Source organism: Musca vetustissima, unplaced genomic scaffold, assembly GCF_032173495.1.
Source record: "Musca vetustissima isolate MV318-11 ecotype Yass unplaced genomic scaffold, APGP_CSIRO_Mvet_v1 utg28073, whole genome shotgun sequence".
Taxonomy (NCBI): domain Eukaryota; kingdom Metazoa; phylum Arthropoda; class Insecta; order Diptera; family Muscidae; genus Musca; species Musca vetustissima.
The window spans coordinates 35,118-53,986 of record NW_026889534.1 but is presented as its reverse complement, the minus strand read 5'-3'; the positions used below and the strand labels follow the sequence as shown (position 1 = coordinate 53,986).

The 18,869-nt window shown below is 32.2% G+C and overlaps 2 protein-coding genes across 2 annotated transcripts; one reads left to right on the top strand and one right to left on the bottom strand.

Annotated features, from left to right (window-relative positions):
* Window positions 1–13,299: 13,299 nt before the first annotated feature.
* On the bottom strand, window positions 13,300–15,166 carry LOC133337221 (uncharacterized). Its single transcript, XM_061545473.1, has 2 exons — window positions 14,974–15,166; window positions 13,300–14,906 (listed from the first exon to the last, which is right to left on the bottom strand). Exons 1-2 carry the CDS (start codon window positions 15,164–15,166, stop codon window positions 13,300–13,302), a joined length of 1,800 nt encoding a protein of 599 aa, XP_061401457.1.
* A 1,622-nt stretch (window positions 15,167–16,788) lies between these two features.
* On the top strand, window positions 16,789–18,760 carry LOC133337220 (facilitated trehalose transporter Tret1-like). Its single transcript, XM_061545472.1, has 3 exons — window positions 16,789–16,978; window positions 18,076–18,497; window positions 18,560–18,760. Exons 1-3 carry the CDS (start codon window positions 16,789–16,791, stop codon window positions 18,758–18,760), a joined length of 813 nt encoding a protein of 270 aa, XP_061401456.1.
* The last annotated feature ends 109 nt before the right edge of the window (window positions 18,761–18,869 follow it).

Below are 18,869 nucleotides of genomic sequence, written 5' to 3'. Positions count from 1 at the left end.
CAGATCGTCTAGATACTTCTGTAGCGACAAGCAAGGCTCATATAAATAGGGGAAATGGAAAGGCAGTTAGTCAGTTGTGAATCAGATCGCGAATTGAAACCGTCAAGTAAAGTAAAGTGCAAAGTAAAGTTGTGTCAATAAAATCATTGCAATATTCGTAATCAGAAAGAACCCGCGTTTTATTTAGTACGAACTGTACTGGGAAATAAAACGTCTACACGGGATTAAGTAAAATCCAAGAACGCAACAATATGAAAGCAAGGTGTTGATTCACTATGAAGTGTTAATAATTCACAAATCAACAAAGAATAACGCCAAAATAAATGATATTCCATTCAATAATAGGTTTTAACAACAATTGTTAAAAAATGTCGTTAATGCCATGTACAGACGAGCATTGTTCCCTCTCTCATGCTTTGTTCGAATTTTCTGAGCGAGCACAGACTTTTGAACATCGTTCAATTCAAATATGTTAATATGTTGGTGAAAAACACAAAAATTAAAGGTTTGAAAAAATAAACTCTGATGACATGAATTAAGAATAGTGTTGTATGAATGGGTTAATTCATGTATGTAATTGTGAGAGCGAACAACATTATTCAAATCCCGTCAGAAAATGGCATTTGTATGTATTCTGTTATGGTACAATTATAAAAGGTAACTGCAAACCCACTTGATTTGGTTCTCACGTAATACTCGTGTCAATATGAATATGACATATTATATTTTTAAAAATGACGCAACAGGAAATTCTGCACGCATAAAATTCGAAATAGTTCTATATTAAATGTCCTCCCATTTCCAATTTACTCAGTTCAATTCATTTACTTGACACAATTATTTCTCAAAACAACAAATTCCTTGCTGTTACCTTACTGTTGGATACATTTTACTAGCTCTCTCTTTTTGTTCTCTTTTACTGGACGACATCAGCCTTGAAAAATGTGTTTAATATGAAAAAACCGAAATTGAATTTTAATAAATATTCATTAGTTGTTTATATTTAAAATTGTATGTGAACTTCTCAAAATCTCTAAAAAATTTTGTAATAGAACTCTTACTCGGTATTTTAAATATTTTACTCACATTTTTAATATTTTACTCTTTACTGAGTACCTAGTAAAAATTTGGAAACACTCAGTAGAACAACTGTCAAATATACTCTCAATTCACTCTCTCCAGTAATAATTTGTATGAATTATAGAGTAAAATATCAATGCTAATGTGTTTAATAAACTAAAAGCATTAAAATAACGGTCCCAATTCCAAAAGTTAAATATCCAAAGCGAACTAAGAATACCAGTGTGTATATGTGTTTTATTTTGGTCTGTTCCCGTACTGCAAGAATCTACTACTTTTTACTACGATAACGAATTTTCCTTTATGATATCGAAGAAAATAGTAAAATGTAGTAGATTCTTGCAGTACGGGAACATACCATTTATTTTACCAAAAAGTAGTTGCAAAATTTAAGTTGATGTTATAATTGATGTTTTCTCTTTTTAATATTTAGTTATTGTCTTTTTTTACAATGAATTGCATGCCATAATTATTCAAGGTAGTCTCCCTTTTTAATTTCGAACTCATTGATCAATTTTAAATAATTGGTCTGTTTCCGTACTGCAAGAATGTACTATTTTTTACAAATTATTTCGATACCATAAGGGAAAAATGGTTATTGTAGTAAAAAATTGTAGATTCTTGCAGTACGGGAACATACCACATATGAAAAATAAATTCCATAAAATTTTATGTATGTCGATTGACATATTTTCAATAAATTAAACAAAATATATTTTCTAGTAGTACGTTTACATTTAACCGGATTTCGTTAACCCAGGTGGTTTCAATTGTCAATTCCTTTGCATATGTGTCAAATAAATCCTCATAAAGTAGGTTAACCCGGTAAAAAGTTCTAGTGTATATGCCGTTTAGGCTGAACATTGCTCTCAAGATTTAACTATGGTTGTTACAACTCATTTGAATACATTTTAGAGGCAGGGAACAAAATATTAATAAACATAAATTATTTAGCATTTTTTGCCACTGAACACATTAAATTTTGAAAGCTCAATACTATCAAAGACAAGTTTATGAAAAATTGGAAACATATGACTGCATGAGACTACCTTGTATAATTATGCCATGATTGCATTTATTGAATAATTGTACCATTTTATTATATTTTAATAATACAACAGTATGTTTATTTAGGGAATTTGCTTAATGTTTTTATAGATTTAACAAAAAAAAACTGACCAACCCTAATATTCAACTCCAGGCATTGGCAATTTATTTTCTATACAATATTGTTGTTTTTGTAATATAATTGACCAACCCTAATATTCAACTCCAGGCATTGACAATTTATTTTCTATACAATATTGTTGTTTTTGTAATATAATTAGTTATTGTAATTCATTCATACACATTAATTTTTTCATGCTGTACCATGGCACAATGAATAGGTAGTCCATTTAGAGCAGCTGATGTCTTGATTAAGTGTCAAAGTGGTACATTTTACTTGAATTCGATGTGCAATGCTGCCAAATTTTTGAAATATTAAAGGAAAAATTTGACAGATAATCGAGACAAAAAAAATGTTTTTTGTTTTGATCACCTTATTATTGCATCATGTGCTATACCTTCATTGTCAACAAGTATAACTTTTATTTCCGCCTTAGATATGTACGTACTGCGGATGGAAAAATATTAATCTTTTCGTAGATTTGTATTTTTGGAAGTATGTAAAACAGGCGTGCTCGGCCGTATACGCTACCGTAACTGAGTGTCGATTGATAAACACGCATTCTCTTTTCTTCAGTTGTTTTTAATGATGATTTCTCAGTTACGCTCACCCACACTTACGCTCAATTTTGTTATGCCCACCACTGATCTAAAACCAGAAAGTGAGTTATATGGGGCTTTGGTATTTAGAAAGTCCATCTTCGAAGCTAGTGGCGCTTAAATAACAATATGCTTGGAGGCAAGCATGAATAAAACATGAATTATTAACATCTACAACAACTGGTTTTATCGTTGATAAATGACTTGAGATTTTTTCACTGAAAATTTCACTAAGGACAGAGGATAGTAAAAAGATAAGAGCAAAGGCATTATATAAATATCACAGAAATTATTATATAGTATTGCAATTTATTTCATATTTTTCAAATATGCCATTTGTCGTACGTAAATGGTTAAGGTTTCAAATTCAAAATTTTATTTGAAAATGACAAAATCAAGTGCAGCGTTGCCGAAAATGAAACTAATGTCATGTTCTGACGGGCATTTGAACAACGTAGTTCGCTCTCAGAATTACGTACATGAATTAACCCGTTCATACAACACTATTCTTAATTCATGTCATCAGAGTTTTTTTATTTCAAACTGTTTGTTTCTTGTTTTACACCAAAATTGTAACATATTTGCGTGAATCACATATGGATCTAAATAGAAAAAATAATTCTCTTTCTCCTGACTATAATATCAACCCCTATCTCTTCACTTTTAATTCATTTTTCCATTTTTCCTGAAAAAATTGTTGTTTTCAATACATTTTTATATTTTTCACCTCAAATGTCACACTTAAAGAATTGTCTCTCGTTTTGTACGCTAATTAGAACAAAGGGGAAAGAAATGCATATTGCATCATGTAGACAACAAAATTTACATCCTTCTGCATAACTAAAAACTAGAATTTTGTTTACTTTTCATTCATCATTTTCAATTTAACTGAAAAAGTTTGAAAATTTTAAAAATTTTTTCATGCTGTCAAAATTAATTTATTTTCGATAAATTCTCTCAATTGTTAGAGACGGGACAAAATTCTTGGTGATTCAGAGAGTGATTCGAATTGAACAACGTACAAAAGTAGGTGTTCGCTCAGGCAATTTTGTATGGGGAACTAAGTAATTACTTCATAATTAAGGGTCGAACAACGAATGAGAGAGCGAACAACGCTCGTCTGTACATGGCATAAGTCCCAATTTATATTAGGCGAGTTTAATTGCGGCAAGTCTTTGTTTGAAGGAGAGAGAGGCAAAGGGGAATAGAAATTGAAAAAAAATTGCTCGTACCGGCAATTTTCTTTCAATTCGTTTTGTGTATTTTGTAGTGTCAGTAATTTGAAATACCAATCCAGAACATTGTCATAAAATGTAAAAAGAAATATTTTTGGAATCGACTTGCCTTGTATAGACGAATGAAGCAAGTTCAAAAGAGAACGATAAAAATTGCCGCAAGTAAACTCGCCTAATATAAATCAGGACTAACAACCTGACTTCGATATGTATGCCATGGTTCACATATAAAAAATAATATTAAATAAAGAATAATATTTATTCATTAATTAACACGCACTTATTTCATTTTTATAATGAAAAAAAAAAACCAAGTGAATACATTTAGCTGTGACTCACTGTATATACAAAGTTCATATTTTTACAATGAGTAATTTTATGTTTTAATAAAAACACAAAACTATTAAAATAATCACTAAATGAATACAACTTTAAATCAATATTAAAATCTCGATAATCCTGAAAAATTTGAAATGCAGATTGGGATTGTATTGTATTTTAATATAGTCATGGTACAATATTGATATTTGCCAACTATTTCTAAATATGCGAAATAAAATAAAACGTCTTAATTTCATCCCAAAATCTAAAAAAACATCTGAAACAAGAGCCCATATATATTAAATTTTAATTCTTTACTGATTATCATCGTATCAGTTTCAATTGGTTAGTTTAAGTGGTGGTTACGTTTTGAAATAAACTAAATTTTGTATTTCTTACTCCTTTTGGTTACAAAATCTGTCTAAAATTGTTAGAAGACCTATTTATTTCTAGCTCTTAGAGCACTGCCTAAAATTCAACTAGGACGTTCGACATTATTCACCACAAAATTAAAACATTTAAATACAAATATGAATGTTACCGAAATACGACAAGTTGGAAAAATTCAACTATGGCAGAACTTAGTTTTGTTTTTTCGTTTGTTGAAAATAGAAACAAAACATAAAGAAAACATTTTATAATTTTGCAAGTTTGTTCCTCGATTTTGTTTAGTTTGCTAAGAGATATGAATTCGACGTATTTGGGCAATACGGCCGTACAAAACCTTTTGCCATAGTGGGGAAGTTGAATATTTTTGTACGCTTCGTTGGAATTTAGGTACCGTTGTTACTCTTCCTGAAACCGTGAAGAACTTGGGTGGTTTGTGCATTCGTTAAATTTAGTACATTTTAACTGTCCAAGATTAATAATATAATTATTTATTTGACCGGTTTAAACGAAATGATGCAAAATAGTTTATAGTAGGAACAGAAAAATGTTCGAAAACATGGGTTTCAGTGTAGACTATTAATTCCTAACTATAGCGTATGCATTATGGAGCCATCTATATACCAAGATAGCACCATGATATTCTAAAACTTTTCAAAGACATAAAATATATAAGATATGGCATTTGATAGTCGCCAATGAAATATAGATGTCGGTGTGGTATAACATTATGTTATGTCACGATTGGTGAAATCATAGACTAATGAAAATCATAGACTAATGAAAAATGCTCTCACCAGTCCTCTCTGAATTGAGTCTGCTGAATGCGCTACTCAATTTTAAATCGTGATTTATTTAAATGTTTGAACCTTATAATTTGGAATGCCACTAAATATAGTTAGTTTTAAGCAAAAACTATATCCTCAAATAAAAACATTAAAGAAAAATAGGCCATTTTCCCCAAAAAACGTCTTTAAAAATTTTTGAGTTTTTTATTTTGAGTCACCTGAATGCGCATTTTTTGAGTATTTCGTCGTCTATATCTTCATTAGTCTATGGTTAAACCCGCATTCTTTTTTCTCTTTTCTTCAGTTGTTTTTAATGATGATTTCTCAGTTACGCTCACCCACACTTACGCTCAATTTTGTTATGCCCACCTCCAGGGATGGTCCGTGTGACGAATTTGTAGGTTTTCGACTGTCAAAAAGGTGTAAACGTCGAAAAGGTCATATACCTGTATAAAATGTAATAAACGTCATTTATATCAATATTATCAGCATACACACTTATTTACAAGAATATATATTATTTTTACATATATCTGACTATTCCTTACTAGAACTGATAACAATTTTTAAATTTTTTCGAGAAGAAAATTTTGAAATTTTATATGGATTTGAGTAAAGCATGCGTAATTTCCAAATTGATTAATGGAAATAGCTATTTTGTCAAAAACCTAATGGATTCGGGTAGGTTTCCGACGTTTCTGACGTATGTATTATACGTCGGAAATGTATGTCATTTACGTCACAGTTTCTGACAGGCCATCTCTGCCCACCACTGTTTTAAAGCCAAATACAAGAAAAATCAGATAAAGAAGGAAGGCATAACAGTGCAATTCTTTGAGATACATTGTGACACACTCTTCCACCACGCTAAGACGACATATGTGGGAATTTAGAAAAACGTATCCGAATCAATTGAGCTTTCACAGGAACTCGATGCTGCGGTTGGATTTTCTGTGGGTGTTTCTAGGACCTATTAATCAAAATTAGTCATTGAAAAATTTTTACAATGCACATGTCTACCGCTGTGACTGTCAATGAATCAAAGCTTATTATTCCAGCTATGCATTACAAATTTGTTTGTGAGACTTCGTAAATTCGTTTAAATTATCATCAGAATCACTCCCAACCCGAAAAGTCAGCTAATACTTCTCGACAAGTTGAACTATATGTGGCGATAATGTAAGGATTAGTGATATTTGTACTAAATCTAGATAGAAATCTAGAATTTATCGGGAATTTTTCTTCCCGAATTGAATTTTTTATACGCATTAGAAAAAGTAAACAATAAATTTAAACTGTTTATATACGTTGAAGTCCTTGAAATATCTTTAGTCGGTTAGTATTGTTAAATTGGGTCAAAATTCCATTAATTTCATCATTATGTGTCATACGAATTTCTAAGTCACAATTTAGATTCGGATTTAGAGAGGGGCAAGGGGAATAGAAATGGAAAAAAATTGTTCGTACCGACAATTTTCTGGCAATTCGTTTTGTGTATTTTGTTTGTAGTGTCATTTCAGAAAAAAATAATTAAGTTCAGAGAATATATGTTTGCAACCGAATTTCCTTGTATAGACGCATTAAGTAAGTTCAAAAGAGAACAATAAGAATTGCCGCAAGTAAACTCGCCTAATCTAAATCAGGAGTAAAAAATATAATATTTATAACAATAATAAAATGTTTACATAGTTTTATAAGACAAACAATGGCAAAAATGATAGATTAAAGTTGATGTCTTAAATCAAAATTTAGTTTTTATTTTCTTATCAAGAAGGGTGTTACGTCGTTTCGGATCGTAGACCTCTCTGTCTTGGGAACATATGTTTCTTTAAAATTGTCATTTTGATTGCAATACCTCAAAATAACTTGGCTGTAATTTGGCGTTTTGGGTATAGCGAACCTCCGTAACAAAAATTATTAATATTGATCCAAACTTCGGTACCCCCAATATTCGGCATTTTTATCAGGTTTTTATCGGAATTTGTTATAATTTGGTATTACGTTTTCTCCTAAAAGATTCTATCGGATTCAGACATTTTGAATATCCACCTCATGGTGGAGGGTATATAAAGTTCGGCCCGGCCGAACATAACGACTTTTTAAACTTTTTTCTTTATAATATTGAAAAGTTTTAAATGTATGTGTCTACGGGAACAATTTCTTTAATACCAACTGAAAACTTTAAATCAATGCCTTTCTATTAGATCATCCAAAATTTGACTGATAATGAGAATAAGATTAAAGAAAGAACATAATTAAAGTGAATAAAAATGGACATAAACACGATACCATTCTGATGGTATATCATTTCTCATTTCCGCTTAGTGCATATTTTTGCCATCACATGCCATTTGGGCGTATCGTCGTTCCTAGGCTCCAATTGTCCGCTTGAGAGTCTAAACGCAACCATAGAGTCTAGAGTCAGCGACAGTCGTTTGCCGTGTGTTTCTTATAGGCAACGGAAAATCGCGACGGCTGACGTTCGCGTCTAGCGGCATGACGCTAGAATAGATTTTATTCATTTTTGCTCAGCGTCATACTCAAAATTTCTCACTTGCTCTCAATTGAGTTGCCATATTTTAGGTAAAAATCAACAGTGCTACCAAATTTTAATGATAATTTATATCAAAACATATGGCAGTACTGTTAAAAAAACAAATATTTTCAAAGATTGTGGATGTTTTTTAATAAATTATTAATAAAATGGAAGAAAAATATTTTTTTCAATAATTTTATCCAAATTCCTTGAAATTGTTGTTTATTAAATAATAAATTGATTTTGGTTTGCACAACGTAAAATTTTCTGTCAGAAAATGAAAACAAATAATTGGCATTTTGTGCCGCTAACGCTAACTCTTTCGTTTGGTTTTCACGCCGGCGAAAAAGTATGACGCTGACTCGTGACTCTCTGGTTGCGTTTAGACTCTGAGCAGTATTTAATAAACAAACGCCGTTGTAAAAACAATTCATCTACTATGTCTATATTTTGACAAATTCAAAGTAAGCTTTTTATTTTTGAAAAAAAAATGGCAAGCATTTTTTGAGACCATCTATAACTTTCACTCAATGTTGGGAGCCATATTTTTTCTGAGAGAGCTTTCAAAATCTGCATTTTTTCCAGTCGACTTCAACACCATCTATATAGAACAATTGAAATTTTTCTGGAAAATGCATTTTGTCTAGTCTTTGTTATTTTAGGTCTTTGAATGGTGTTAGGTTCGAATTTCACGTGTAGGTGGGACTATGTCATTATTATTTTTTAATTTTAATGTCGGCCACACTTACAATTATTTTCTTAACGAAAGAAATGTGAATTACTCAATAAGTTGTACAAATTATTACAAAATGTTGTTGAATGAAGATTTGAATGTTGTGTTACTGAGTATTACGAGGAAAATTTAGGTGAAACTGGGGTTCGTTCGGTAATCGCGTTTTCGATATGAAGCTCTCACTGTACATCAATAGTTTCGATCCATAATTATCGAATATCAAAATATATAACTGTCGCGAAGTTTGAAATCTCTAGCTTATAAGCTTATTTAGATGTACGTTTTTCTTGTATTTTTACAGATGTTTTGGTAATGTTTCCATTCCATTTCAAAAGTACTTCGTGTATAAAACTTTTAAAATTTTGTGGCAGTATTATTAAAAAGTAATTAATCACAATGTATATTCTTATAAAAATAAAATGTTTTTAGAAGATTGATAGAAAAAAGCTAGTATATATATATAAAGTACCTTCTAACTAATACTAATTTATTATGTGTTTCAGGTACTAGTTTTTATAAATAAGTAACTGAGAACCATAACAAGCCTTAATGTTTTTATATCTGTTGAATAAGTACTGAAATATAAAGCTCTAAAAAAAGTGCCGAATGTGTCCCAGTCTCCTCTTCTTATACCATCAGCTGATATTTTATCAGCAGATTTGTTATTTTTTGTAAAAAAAACATCAAAATTATTCGCAGGCAAATTGATTGTTTTGTGAATTTTATTTTGATTTTGTGTCATTAAACATTAAAATGGATGAAGAAAACTCAAGTATTTATAAACATAATCAATTATGCAATTTTCTCTCTTAAGAATGAAAAATTCGTATTTTACTCTCTGCAAATTCTTACCGAATAAATGTTACTGGAAAAGTAAACGAACGAACTTAATGCCGTAAAATAATATTTAGTTTTGTCTGTTCACTCGATATCTGGTGACAAATCTTACTGGATTTTATCTGTTTACTCCAAAGTACAGAAAAAGAGAGTGAAAACAGAGAGCTAGTTTGAAAGTTCTACACTGAGAACTCACTGAATGTTACTGGATATATTTCTTCTAATAAGTTTTATCTAGCACAATTCGATATATTTCAATCAGCTGTTAATGAAAATTTTTACAAAAATCAAAAATCATTTTGCAAAATCTTATTGGAAGTTGTCTGTTTACTTTTCTCAATATTATTGCAAAAGAGAATAAAACGACTTACTCTCTGAAATTGAACTTATTGAGTAAATGTTACTGGAAAAGGAAGCATAAATAAGGTGTGTCTGTTTACTTTTCCAGTAACATTTATTTGGTAAGTTCTAGTTCAGATAGTAAGCCTTTTTTACTCTCTTTTGCGATAATACTGAGAAAAGTAAACAGACAACATTTAGTAAGTTTTAGCAAATAAACAACTGATTCAAGAAAATATTTGATTTGCGCCAAAATAAACAAACAAAGGACAAACACAATTATTTGTATTGCATTTAATATCAAAAATAAAATGAACAATTATAGCCTTACCTAAAATTAAACTAGCTCGTTCGACGTTTTTCACCACAAAAGTAGAACACATGTATTTATATTATATTTATGTTACCGAAATACGTCGAACGTACAAAATTTCAAGTTGAACAATTTCAACTTTGACAGAACGTATTTTTCATTTTTTCTTTTGTTGAAAACAAAAACAAAACATTCTGGAAATTTGAAATTTCGAATGGAAACTAAAAATATGTGGAATAATTAAATAAATTTTCAATTTTGTTTTGCGGTTTGTATTATTTGCTTGAAGATATAGATTCGACGTATTTGGGTAATACGGGCGTACACAACATTTTGCCATAGTGGGGAAGTTGAATATTTTTGTACGCCCCGTCGGATTTTAGGTAACGTTGTAAAAGAAAAGTTGATTTGGTATGTTCCCGGGAACATTTAAGCATCCTGCATCAATACATTGCCCTCTATCTGGAACTTGTCTAAAAATATATAAGGAATTAGTTTCTAATGTAATTTGCATTACTTTTTTATACAACATAACTTCAAATTGAAATTTGCAAATTAAAAAATGTTTTAAATAATTTTTGTGTTTGGTCATAAAACAGCTGATCCAAAAATGCTGAGTTTGCAAAATCTTACTGAATAAAATTCTTTCAATAAACTCCAGTAAGTTTGTTGTTGTTGAACTGTTAAACTTGCTCTCTCACTTGACTCTCTTTTACTGGATTTTTGTGTAAACAGACAACATTTACGGGTCGATTACGGATGGCAACCATAGTTTAGTTGCGTTGCCAGTTGCCAAATTTGCATTATGGATGGCAACTGTTGTCAACTTCAGTTGCTTCAAATAGAAATTTTCGGCAACCATTTATTTCTGGTTGCTGTTTATAATAACTGAACTTTGTAGGCTTCCCATAATGGTTAATATTACTACAAAAGAACAATTTGATGGAAGCTCACCCAAATGTAGCACGCGGCGTGCGGTCAATCCAAAGCCACTATCGATGATGTTTGGAAGGCCATTTCAGAAGACCTTAACTGCTATGGCCCACCAACACGCATTCCAAATGAATGGCAGAAAGTGACGAACATCTTCTTTTGGGTCCATGATATGTACGTGTGTATCATCAATACATCCGACAACACCCTGGAACTTAGTTTTCGAATAAAAAAATTGTATTCTTCTCTTTTTCCTCCTCCGTTAATTTGGATACAATCAAATTTTTACACAGTTTTTCCTGTATTAGCGGGATTACTTAAGCGAAAATCACCGACATTGTCGGTTGAGCCATGCCAAGGTTGATGTCATTGCTATGGGACTTTTGAAAACTTCCGTCCACAAAAAACATCAGAGCTGCACACATTTTTAAGAGAGAAGGAATTGCTCTTGACCGCCAGGCTTTTCGAAAATCAGGGTTTAAGCAAAGACTAATGAAGATATAGACGACGAACTACTCAAAAAATGCGCATTCAGGTGACTCAAAATAAAAAACTCAAAAATTTTTAAAGACGTTTTTTGGGGAAAATGGCCTATTTTTCTTTAATGTTTTTATTTTAGGATATAGTTTTTGCTTAAAACTAACTATATTTAGTGGCATTCCAAATTAAAAGGTTCAAACATTTAAATAAATCACGATTTAAAATTGAGTAGCGCATTCAGCAGACTCAATTCAGAGAGGATTGGTGAGAGCGTTTCGTCGTCTATATTTTCATTAGTCTATGGTTTAAGGCTTCATCTATGTACACAACGACATCTTTTGGTAGTCGAAAATACGCCTTCAAGCTAATATGAGCAGTTGATTGAACATTTCTCTAAACGTCAGCATCTACTCACAGAACTGATGGTAGTTCTAATAGATTTATCTCTTAAATGCCTTCTAATAAATGAAACACCTTGAACATAATTTGCATCATCAAAAAATAGTTCCACTGAGCTTATCATCACATATTATTAGTTTTTCTGAAATATTTTATTCATTTTTTTGTTTGTTTACAATATTTCTAGTTGTAGAAATGTCAAAACAGTATTATCGACAGCAACTGAGAAAAGTTGATATTCATAAAAGGTGTGTCGGGTTACTTTTCCAGTAACATTTATTCAGTAAGTTCTAGTTCAGAGAGTAAGCCTTTTTTGCTCTCTTTTGCGATAATACTGAAAAAAGTAAACAGACAACATTTAGTAAGATTTAGCAAATAAACAGCTGATTTAAGAAAACATTTGGTTTGCGCCAAAATAAACAACAAACAAAGGACGAACACAATTATTTGTATTGTATTTAATATTAAAAATAAAATGAATATTAAAAGAAAAATTGATCTGGTATGTTCCCCGGGAACATTTAAGCTCCCTGCATCAATGCATTGCCCTCTATCTGGAAAGAAAACAGCTGATCAGAAAATGGCTGAGTTGCAAAATCTTACTGAATAAAATTCTTTCAGTAAACTCTAGCAACTTTGTTGTTGTTCAACTCTCAAACTTGCTCTCTCACTTGACTCTCTTTTACTGGATTTTTGTGTAAACAGACAACATTTAGTAACATTTGGTAACAATTGTTACCAAATATCGAGGTTACAGACAGAGCTAATGTTATGTTTTATTTCAATTGCGTTGCCAGTTGAACTCGCAACTGGAGTTTGGTTGCTTTCCATAATCGACACATTAGTAACATTTGGTAACAATTGTTACCAAATATCGAGTAAACAGACAGAGCTATAGTTAATATTGCTTACGTATATTATTTATAAAACCGATTTCCAAAAGATTTTACTGTAAGACCAACATAATAACAAATTAGAAACAGGTATCCTAATTTTTTTAAGTTTATACTCATTATTGAAAATAATTATTGTTTTTTCTTTATATATAAAGAAAACCGCTTCATTTCAAATTTACAGTATGGACGATTTTTAGTGTTTTATTTCAAGGCATCAAACAAACAATATGTGTATGCAGTATTTTAAGATTTTTACTATTTTCCACTTAACAAAACTTTTTCGACCCGTTCTTGGGCTGTACTCGTCGTGTGGGGACCGCCAGCGTGTCGGGCCTGTGGAAGTCCATTTTTGCGTATGGCGCCCAATTCATATGTAATAACGGGACTAAGACTTTGAGTGGCATGCGCATTTGGCAGTTTAGCTACATTTGCCTTTTCCATAGTTCGCATAACGCATGTATTATCGCACGACAGACATGCCAAGTCCTGAAGAACTTTGACACGTGCTCCAGCTGCAGCATATTCATCGTTCGTTGAATCCACGTACTTTTGCAGGGCATCACGAAGTGACCAAATTTGTGATTCGATTGTCTGCTTGAAAGTTTGCAATATTCCTTCCATGGATGCAAATCCTAAAGTTTGTCGCAATGTTTCTGCAGTCTCATTAAGTTTTTTGTCATTGTCCTTGATCTGTTTGAATGCTTCGCAGAAACGCTTGTCAATGCGACACTGCACTTCGAGCAGCTGATCTAGTGATACTTTTCTCTGCAATTGATTATAGTCAACTTTATCGGCAAGCATAATATCCAATTCAGTTTTATTCACTTTTTCGGCAATGATCGAGTCAATATTTCTTTTAACATTTTCAATGTTGAGGGTGTTATTTGTTAGACGAATGTCCGAACGTTCGAGTTGATCCTTCAAATTGCTAATGTCTAATTTAGCCTCTCGCATTTGCTCCTGCAGCTCTTGAATAAGAACCATGGTTTGTTGGCGTTCTTGATTCACTATTCTTGCAGTGACTTCGTTCACTTTATTGTTGATTGTGCAGAAATCGCCCTTCAATTGCAATAATTGATCAAGGATTTTTCCTGGTGAGTAGCACAAACAACCTTCCAGTTCATATTGACTGGGGTGGTCTGTGGTAACATTGGGTTCGTAGGCCCTTGTACAAGACGTCTGTGCATCCAATATATCCTGCTCCGTTATAGCGTCTCCCAGTTGTAAATCTGATAAATGCCACTCTAACGATTGCGTATCGGGTATATCAAAACGTTGCGAACTCTTAATATTGATATTTTCCTTTTTTGCTATACGAAGTGTCTGCGTTAAGTCTAGAAGTTGATGTACTTTCTGCATATCGGGTTTTTTACTGAGGGTTAGAAATGTTAGAAGTAGTTGTTGTTCAGTGGCCAACATCAATTGATCTCTCATTATTGCCACGGTATCTAATAGATTCTCAAACTCAGCCAGCCTGTTTTCAAACTCTTCTATCTTTGAAGTTTCATAATGTGGAATGTCGGGTTTAACTTGTTCTTTTTCGTGGCGCTCTTCTTCAGTTCTGTTAGATGTTATAGACGCTCGAGGAGTATTATCCATTTTTGGTGTCTCGTCGTCACATGGATCTTCCACAATTTCTTCTAGTGGAGTAGTTTCCCCCTGAACACCAATCTCGTCAACATTTTGATTACCTTGATCGTCATCCTGTCTAAGCTTTGTTATAGATGCTTTATCTACATCTATAGATGCTTTATCTACATCTGTTACCGATCCATTATTATCCAAATCATTTTCATTCAGATCTGTTGGGTCAGATCCTCCTTCGGCTCGAAAACTACAATTGTATAATTTCTTAAGATCTTCTGAAATTAGTACATAAATGAAATATAATTTTTAAAAATGTGACCTCCAAAGTATAGACATGCTTACGATTGGATGCCTTGGTCGACGTAGAACACAAAATTAAGGTCTCGTACTTGGAATATTCAATGGGATCATCGAGGATATTCAATTTCTCGGCTATGCAATTAAGAAGACAATGTAGAGCATAGAAATTCACATGTCCCGGTTCCGGTGACCCAATTGCCATGTCAATTAGTTGGCGAAATTTAACAGTTGTCATTTTATGTTTCTAGTTCCAATGATTAAATAAAGCCTTTTATATATAAATATAAATCAATTAACAGATTCTCGACAAAAATTTAATAAAAACGAAAATAAGTCTAAAATTGCTTGAAATTTTTCAAATTGACAGGAATAAGAAAAGTTTTATTAGGTGGTACCTATGATATTCAGGTCAAGGTCTATATAATAGGTTGTCCAGTAAGGACAGCTGATGTCTACATATTTTGTTAAACTATGTTGTTTTGTTTTGAATTTCAATAAAACACAATAGCTTGGCTTAATAATTTCCAAATAGGATTTTTGCTCCAGATACAACTTTTGATAATAGATGTAACAACTGGGGAACCTTTACTTTTTTAAATTTGAGTACAGATATAGGTTCCTCACATCGTGCATCTTTCACGGACTGCACTTAAAAGTTTTTATTGCAAGACAAGCCTTCAATAAAAATAATGAAAAAATGAAAATTTTTGAACGATTGAAAACATTGAGAAAAAAAAGATTGAAGAAAAAAAACATCGAGAAAAAAATAAACACTACACTCTAGTGACTACAGCCAGGAGGTTATAATTTGCGCTCATTTAGTGGCGACAACTATTCATTTGATTAGAAGTGTTTAATTTTATTTGTTTATCTATTTCACTTTTTATTAATTTATTACTTCTAATTCTCATTCAGACTAATGTTGGAGTCATACCGGTAAGACGCAGATGTTCTCCGAAGTGCAGAACTTTTGACGTTTTTGGAAACCGCAGCTCAATAAGCTCAGTACAAGCTGTCGCATCAGTCTTTCGATTGCAGATTTATATTTAAAGTACCTTAGATATTTATTCATTGCATCTGGAAACATACAAATTGATCTCATATTTCCGCCGACATGATATATACCTTATCGAAAAATAAAATGAGAAATCTCATGTTATTGCTCATTTCACATAATCTAAAGCCATAATAGAGATATTATCAACAGTGTCCGTGAGTCAGATTGAGAAACTGATCCGAATCGGTATTTTCTTAGTTTTGCTATTTACTGCTATTTTATTTAATTGTCAGCACTTCATGCTGACAGTAACCACCTTGTGGACATTTATAAAAGATGTATAAATTCAGCTAATCTGCACGCTATACGGTTTCGTGTGTAAATACTGCCTCTGTACGTACGTACTTTGCGGTATGTATGTATCACTTATAAAATCGTCGCCTATAAATCTGACGAAGATCTGCAGATAAGACTGGCTAATAAAGATTTTGGTGTGATAACAAAATAAAGCTCTTTCTTAATTTCACATAGAAATCCGTCAGCCACTTCTGTGAACAGTTGATTCGACGCCTTAGCGACTTCGCACCTCTTAACGATGTCAACGGAAAGCGTATTTTTGGTTCCAATTTATTCATATTAGATGTTGCCTGTTTGAATATAAACGATAAAAATCAATTGTAATAAATTTGTGGGCAACTGCGGGGGAAACGTCTAACGAAAATGATCATCACCAGTGACTTTTTTAAAGTAGAATATAAACGTCAGTTGTTGGCGTCATTGAGCGGTCTGTAGAGTTAATATTGGATTGAAAGTGAAATTGGAAATTTATACTGAGCTCTTATAATTATTCAATAGTAACTATGATATCATTGGCTCACGGAATAGGACTGGGCTGGTTATCACCCATGCTGCCCAAATTACAATCGTCTACGGATACCCCAATTGATTTCACTGTCAACGTCGACGAGTCATCGTGGATCGGAGCATTAATAAGCGTAGGCGGAGTGATAGGAAATATTAGTTTTCTTTTAATATTCGATCGTTGGGGACGTAAGGCAGCAATATATGGATTAGCATTTCCACACATGGTATGTACGAAAAACTGAAAAGTTCCAAAATGTGTAAGATTTTAAATCAACCAAATATTCAGTGCCTGTGGATTCTGTTTTACTTTGCTCAATCTGTTGAATATTTATATGCGGCACGAATATGTGGTGGTTTAACTGGAGGAGGAATATTTATAGTCATACCCATATTTATTGGTGAAATTGCAGATCCATCGTAAGTAAAAAATCATATAACATATTTGTTAATTGGGATTGTCGCCTGGACACCGATGCATTAGTATATCAAAATAAAAGCATTTCCTTTTTTCAAAGAATAATGTTTTTTCCTTGCGAAAATTGGATAATACTGAGAAAAGTAACGAGACAACGCCCATTAAGATTTTGCAAAATATTTCGTAATATCATTTAAAATGCTTGAAATGTTCCTTTTTAGACTTATTGAGGGATAAATCATAGTTATGTTCGATGTATTGCATTTTCATAAACCGATAATGCAAATAATTTTACAGATATGCAGTTAATAATAAAAAATAAATAATTTCCTTTGAATTTAAAACAAACATATTTAATGGCACATGTGTTTTTCGTTTTGCTATACACTTTAGACATTAATACAAAAAAGTACACCTTATGTTTTTTAATAATAATCTTTGAATACTTTTTAAAATAGCATCCGAGGAAGACTTACATCTATATTCTCACTTTCCTTGAATTTGGGAATACTCGTTGGTTTCATAGTGTCTTCATACGTAGACTATCACATTATTCCGCTGTTGGTTTTGCCGCTACCATGTCTGTACTTACTAGCTGCCACATATTTTCCCGATACTCCTCAATATCTACTACGAAAAGGTATGCATACGGAGGCTTTCAAATCGTTTGTCTTCTACAAAAATATCGCATGCCATAAAGAAACAGCCATTAAAGCTGAAACACAAAGACAGTTTGAGGACTTAAAATTGTTAATTACACATCAGCAGAATCAGAGTGCAAATGTAAGCTGCAGTGACTTTCGTATGTATACCGATGTGTTAATTTGCATTTTGTATAGCATTTTATTTTTATTGCTCTATTATGCAGTTAACAAGAGGTCACTTTTCGCCATTTGTTCGGGTGTTGTTTTAATGCTGCTGAATATGTTTTGTGGTTCCTTTGCCCTGGTGAATTACATGTCCAGTATATTTGCCGCAATTAAAAGTGAGCTACACCCCGATATCAATACCATAATTGTCGGTGTGGTACAAGTTATTGGGACATATACGGCAACGATTCTAGTCGACCGATATGGACGCAAGGTGTTAATGATTGTATCAACTTCTGGTATGGGAATTGGCCTGGCAGCATTTGGAATTTATGCTTTCTTTGCTGAGGAAACTGACGTCGATCTCTCTGTATACAGTCATTGGTTGCCATTATTATTAATGGGTTTTATTATATTTATAGCTAATGTCGGAATCCTATCTGTAACAGTAGTTGTTCTGGTCGAAATATTACCAACAAAGGTAAGCTTAGAAAGAGCATGAAATGTATTTTTCATAATTACAATTTTCTTGTTTCTCTTCAGATCCGATCAATTGCATCCTCATTTTGTCTGGCCCTTCTAAGCTTGTTTGCATTTATAGTTCTGCGCATATTTCCACTTTCGATGCACTACTTTGGTTTATCAGCCACAATGTGGTTTTGTGCCACCGTATGTGCTTTTGGTTTATTTTATATTTCTCTATTCTTGGAGGAAACAAAAGGGAAATCAATGGATGCGAATTAGAAGAGATGCCCATATGTGAATATAAATTAGTAAAAAAGATTTTTTTTTGTAAATATACAATCGGCCTTTTCCATCTCTGGAAGAAGAGATAACTTTTAAGAAAATCATA

What these genes read in the sequence shown, in the direction of transcription:
- LOC133337221 (XM_061545473.1), bottom strand. Translation starts at nt 15,166, where the DNA reads ATGACAACTGTTAAATTTCGCCAACTAATTGACATGGCAATTGGGTCA. An exon ending in GTCGACCAAGGCATCCAATC is followed by an intron (nt 14,907 to 14,973) that starts GTAAGCATGTCT and finishes TACTAATTTCAG; the next exon opens with AAGATCTTAAGAAATTATAC.
- LOC133337220 (XM_061545472.1), top strand. Translation starts at nt 16,789, where the DNA reads ATGATATCATTGGCTCACGGAATAGGACTGGGCTGGTTATCACCCATG. An exon ending in AATATTCGATCGTTGGGGAC is followed by an intron (nt 16,979 to 18,075) that starts GTAAGGCAGCAA and finishes TCTATTATGCAG; the next exon opens with TTAACAAGAGGTCACTTTTC. An exon ending in TCGAAATATTACCAACAAAG is followed by an intron (nt 18,498 to 18,559) that starts GTAAGCTTAGAA and finishes GTTTCTCTTCAG; the next exon opens with ATCCGATCAATTGCATCCTC.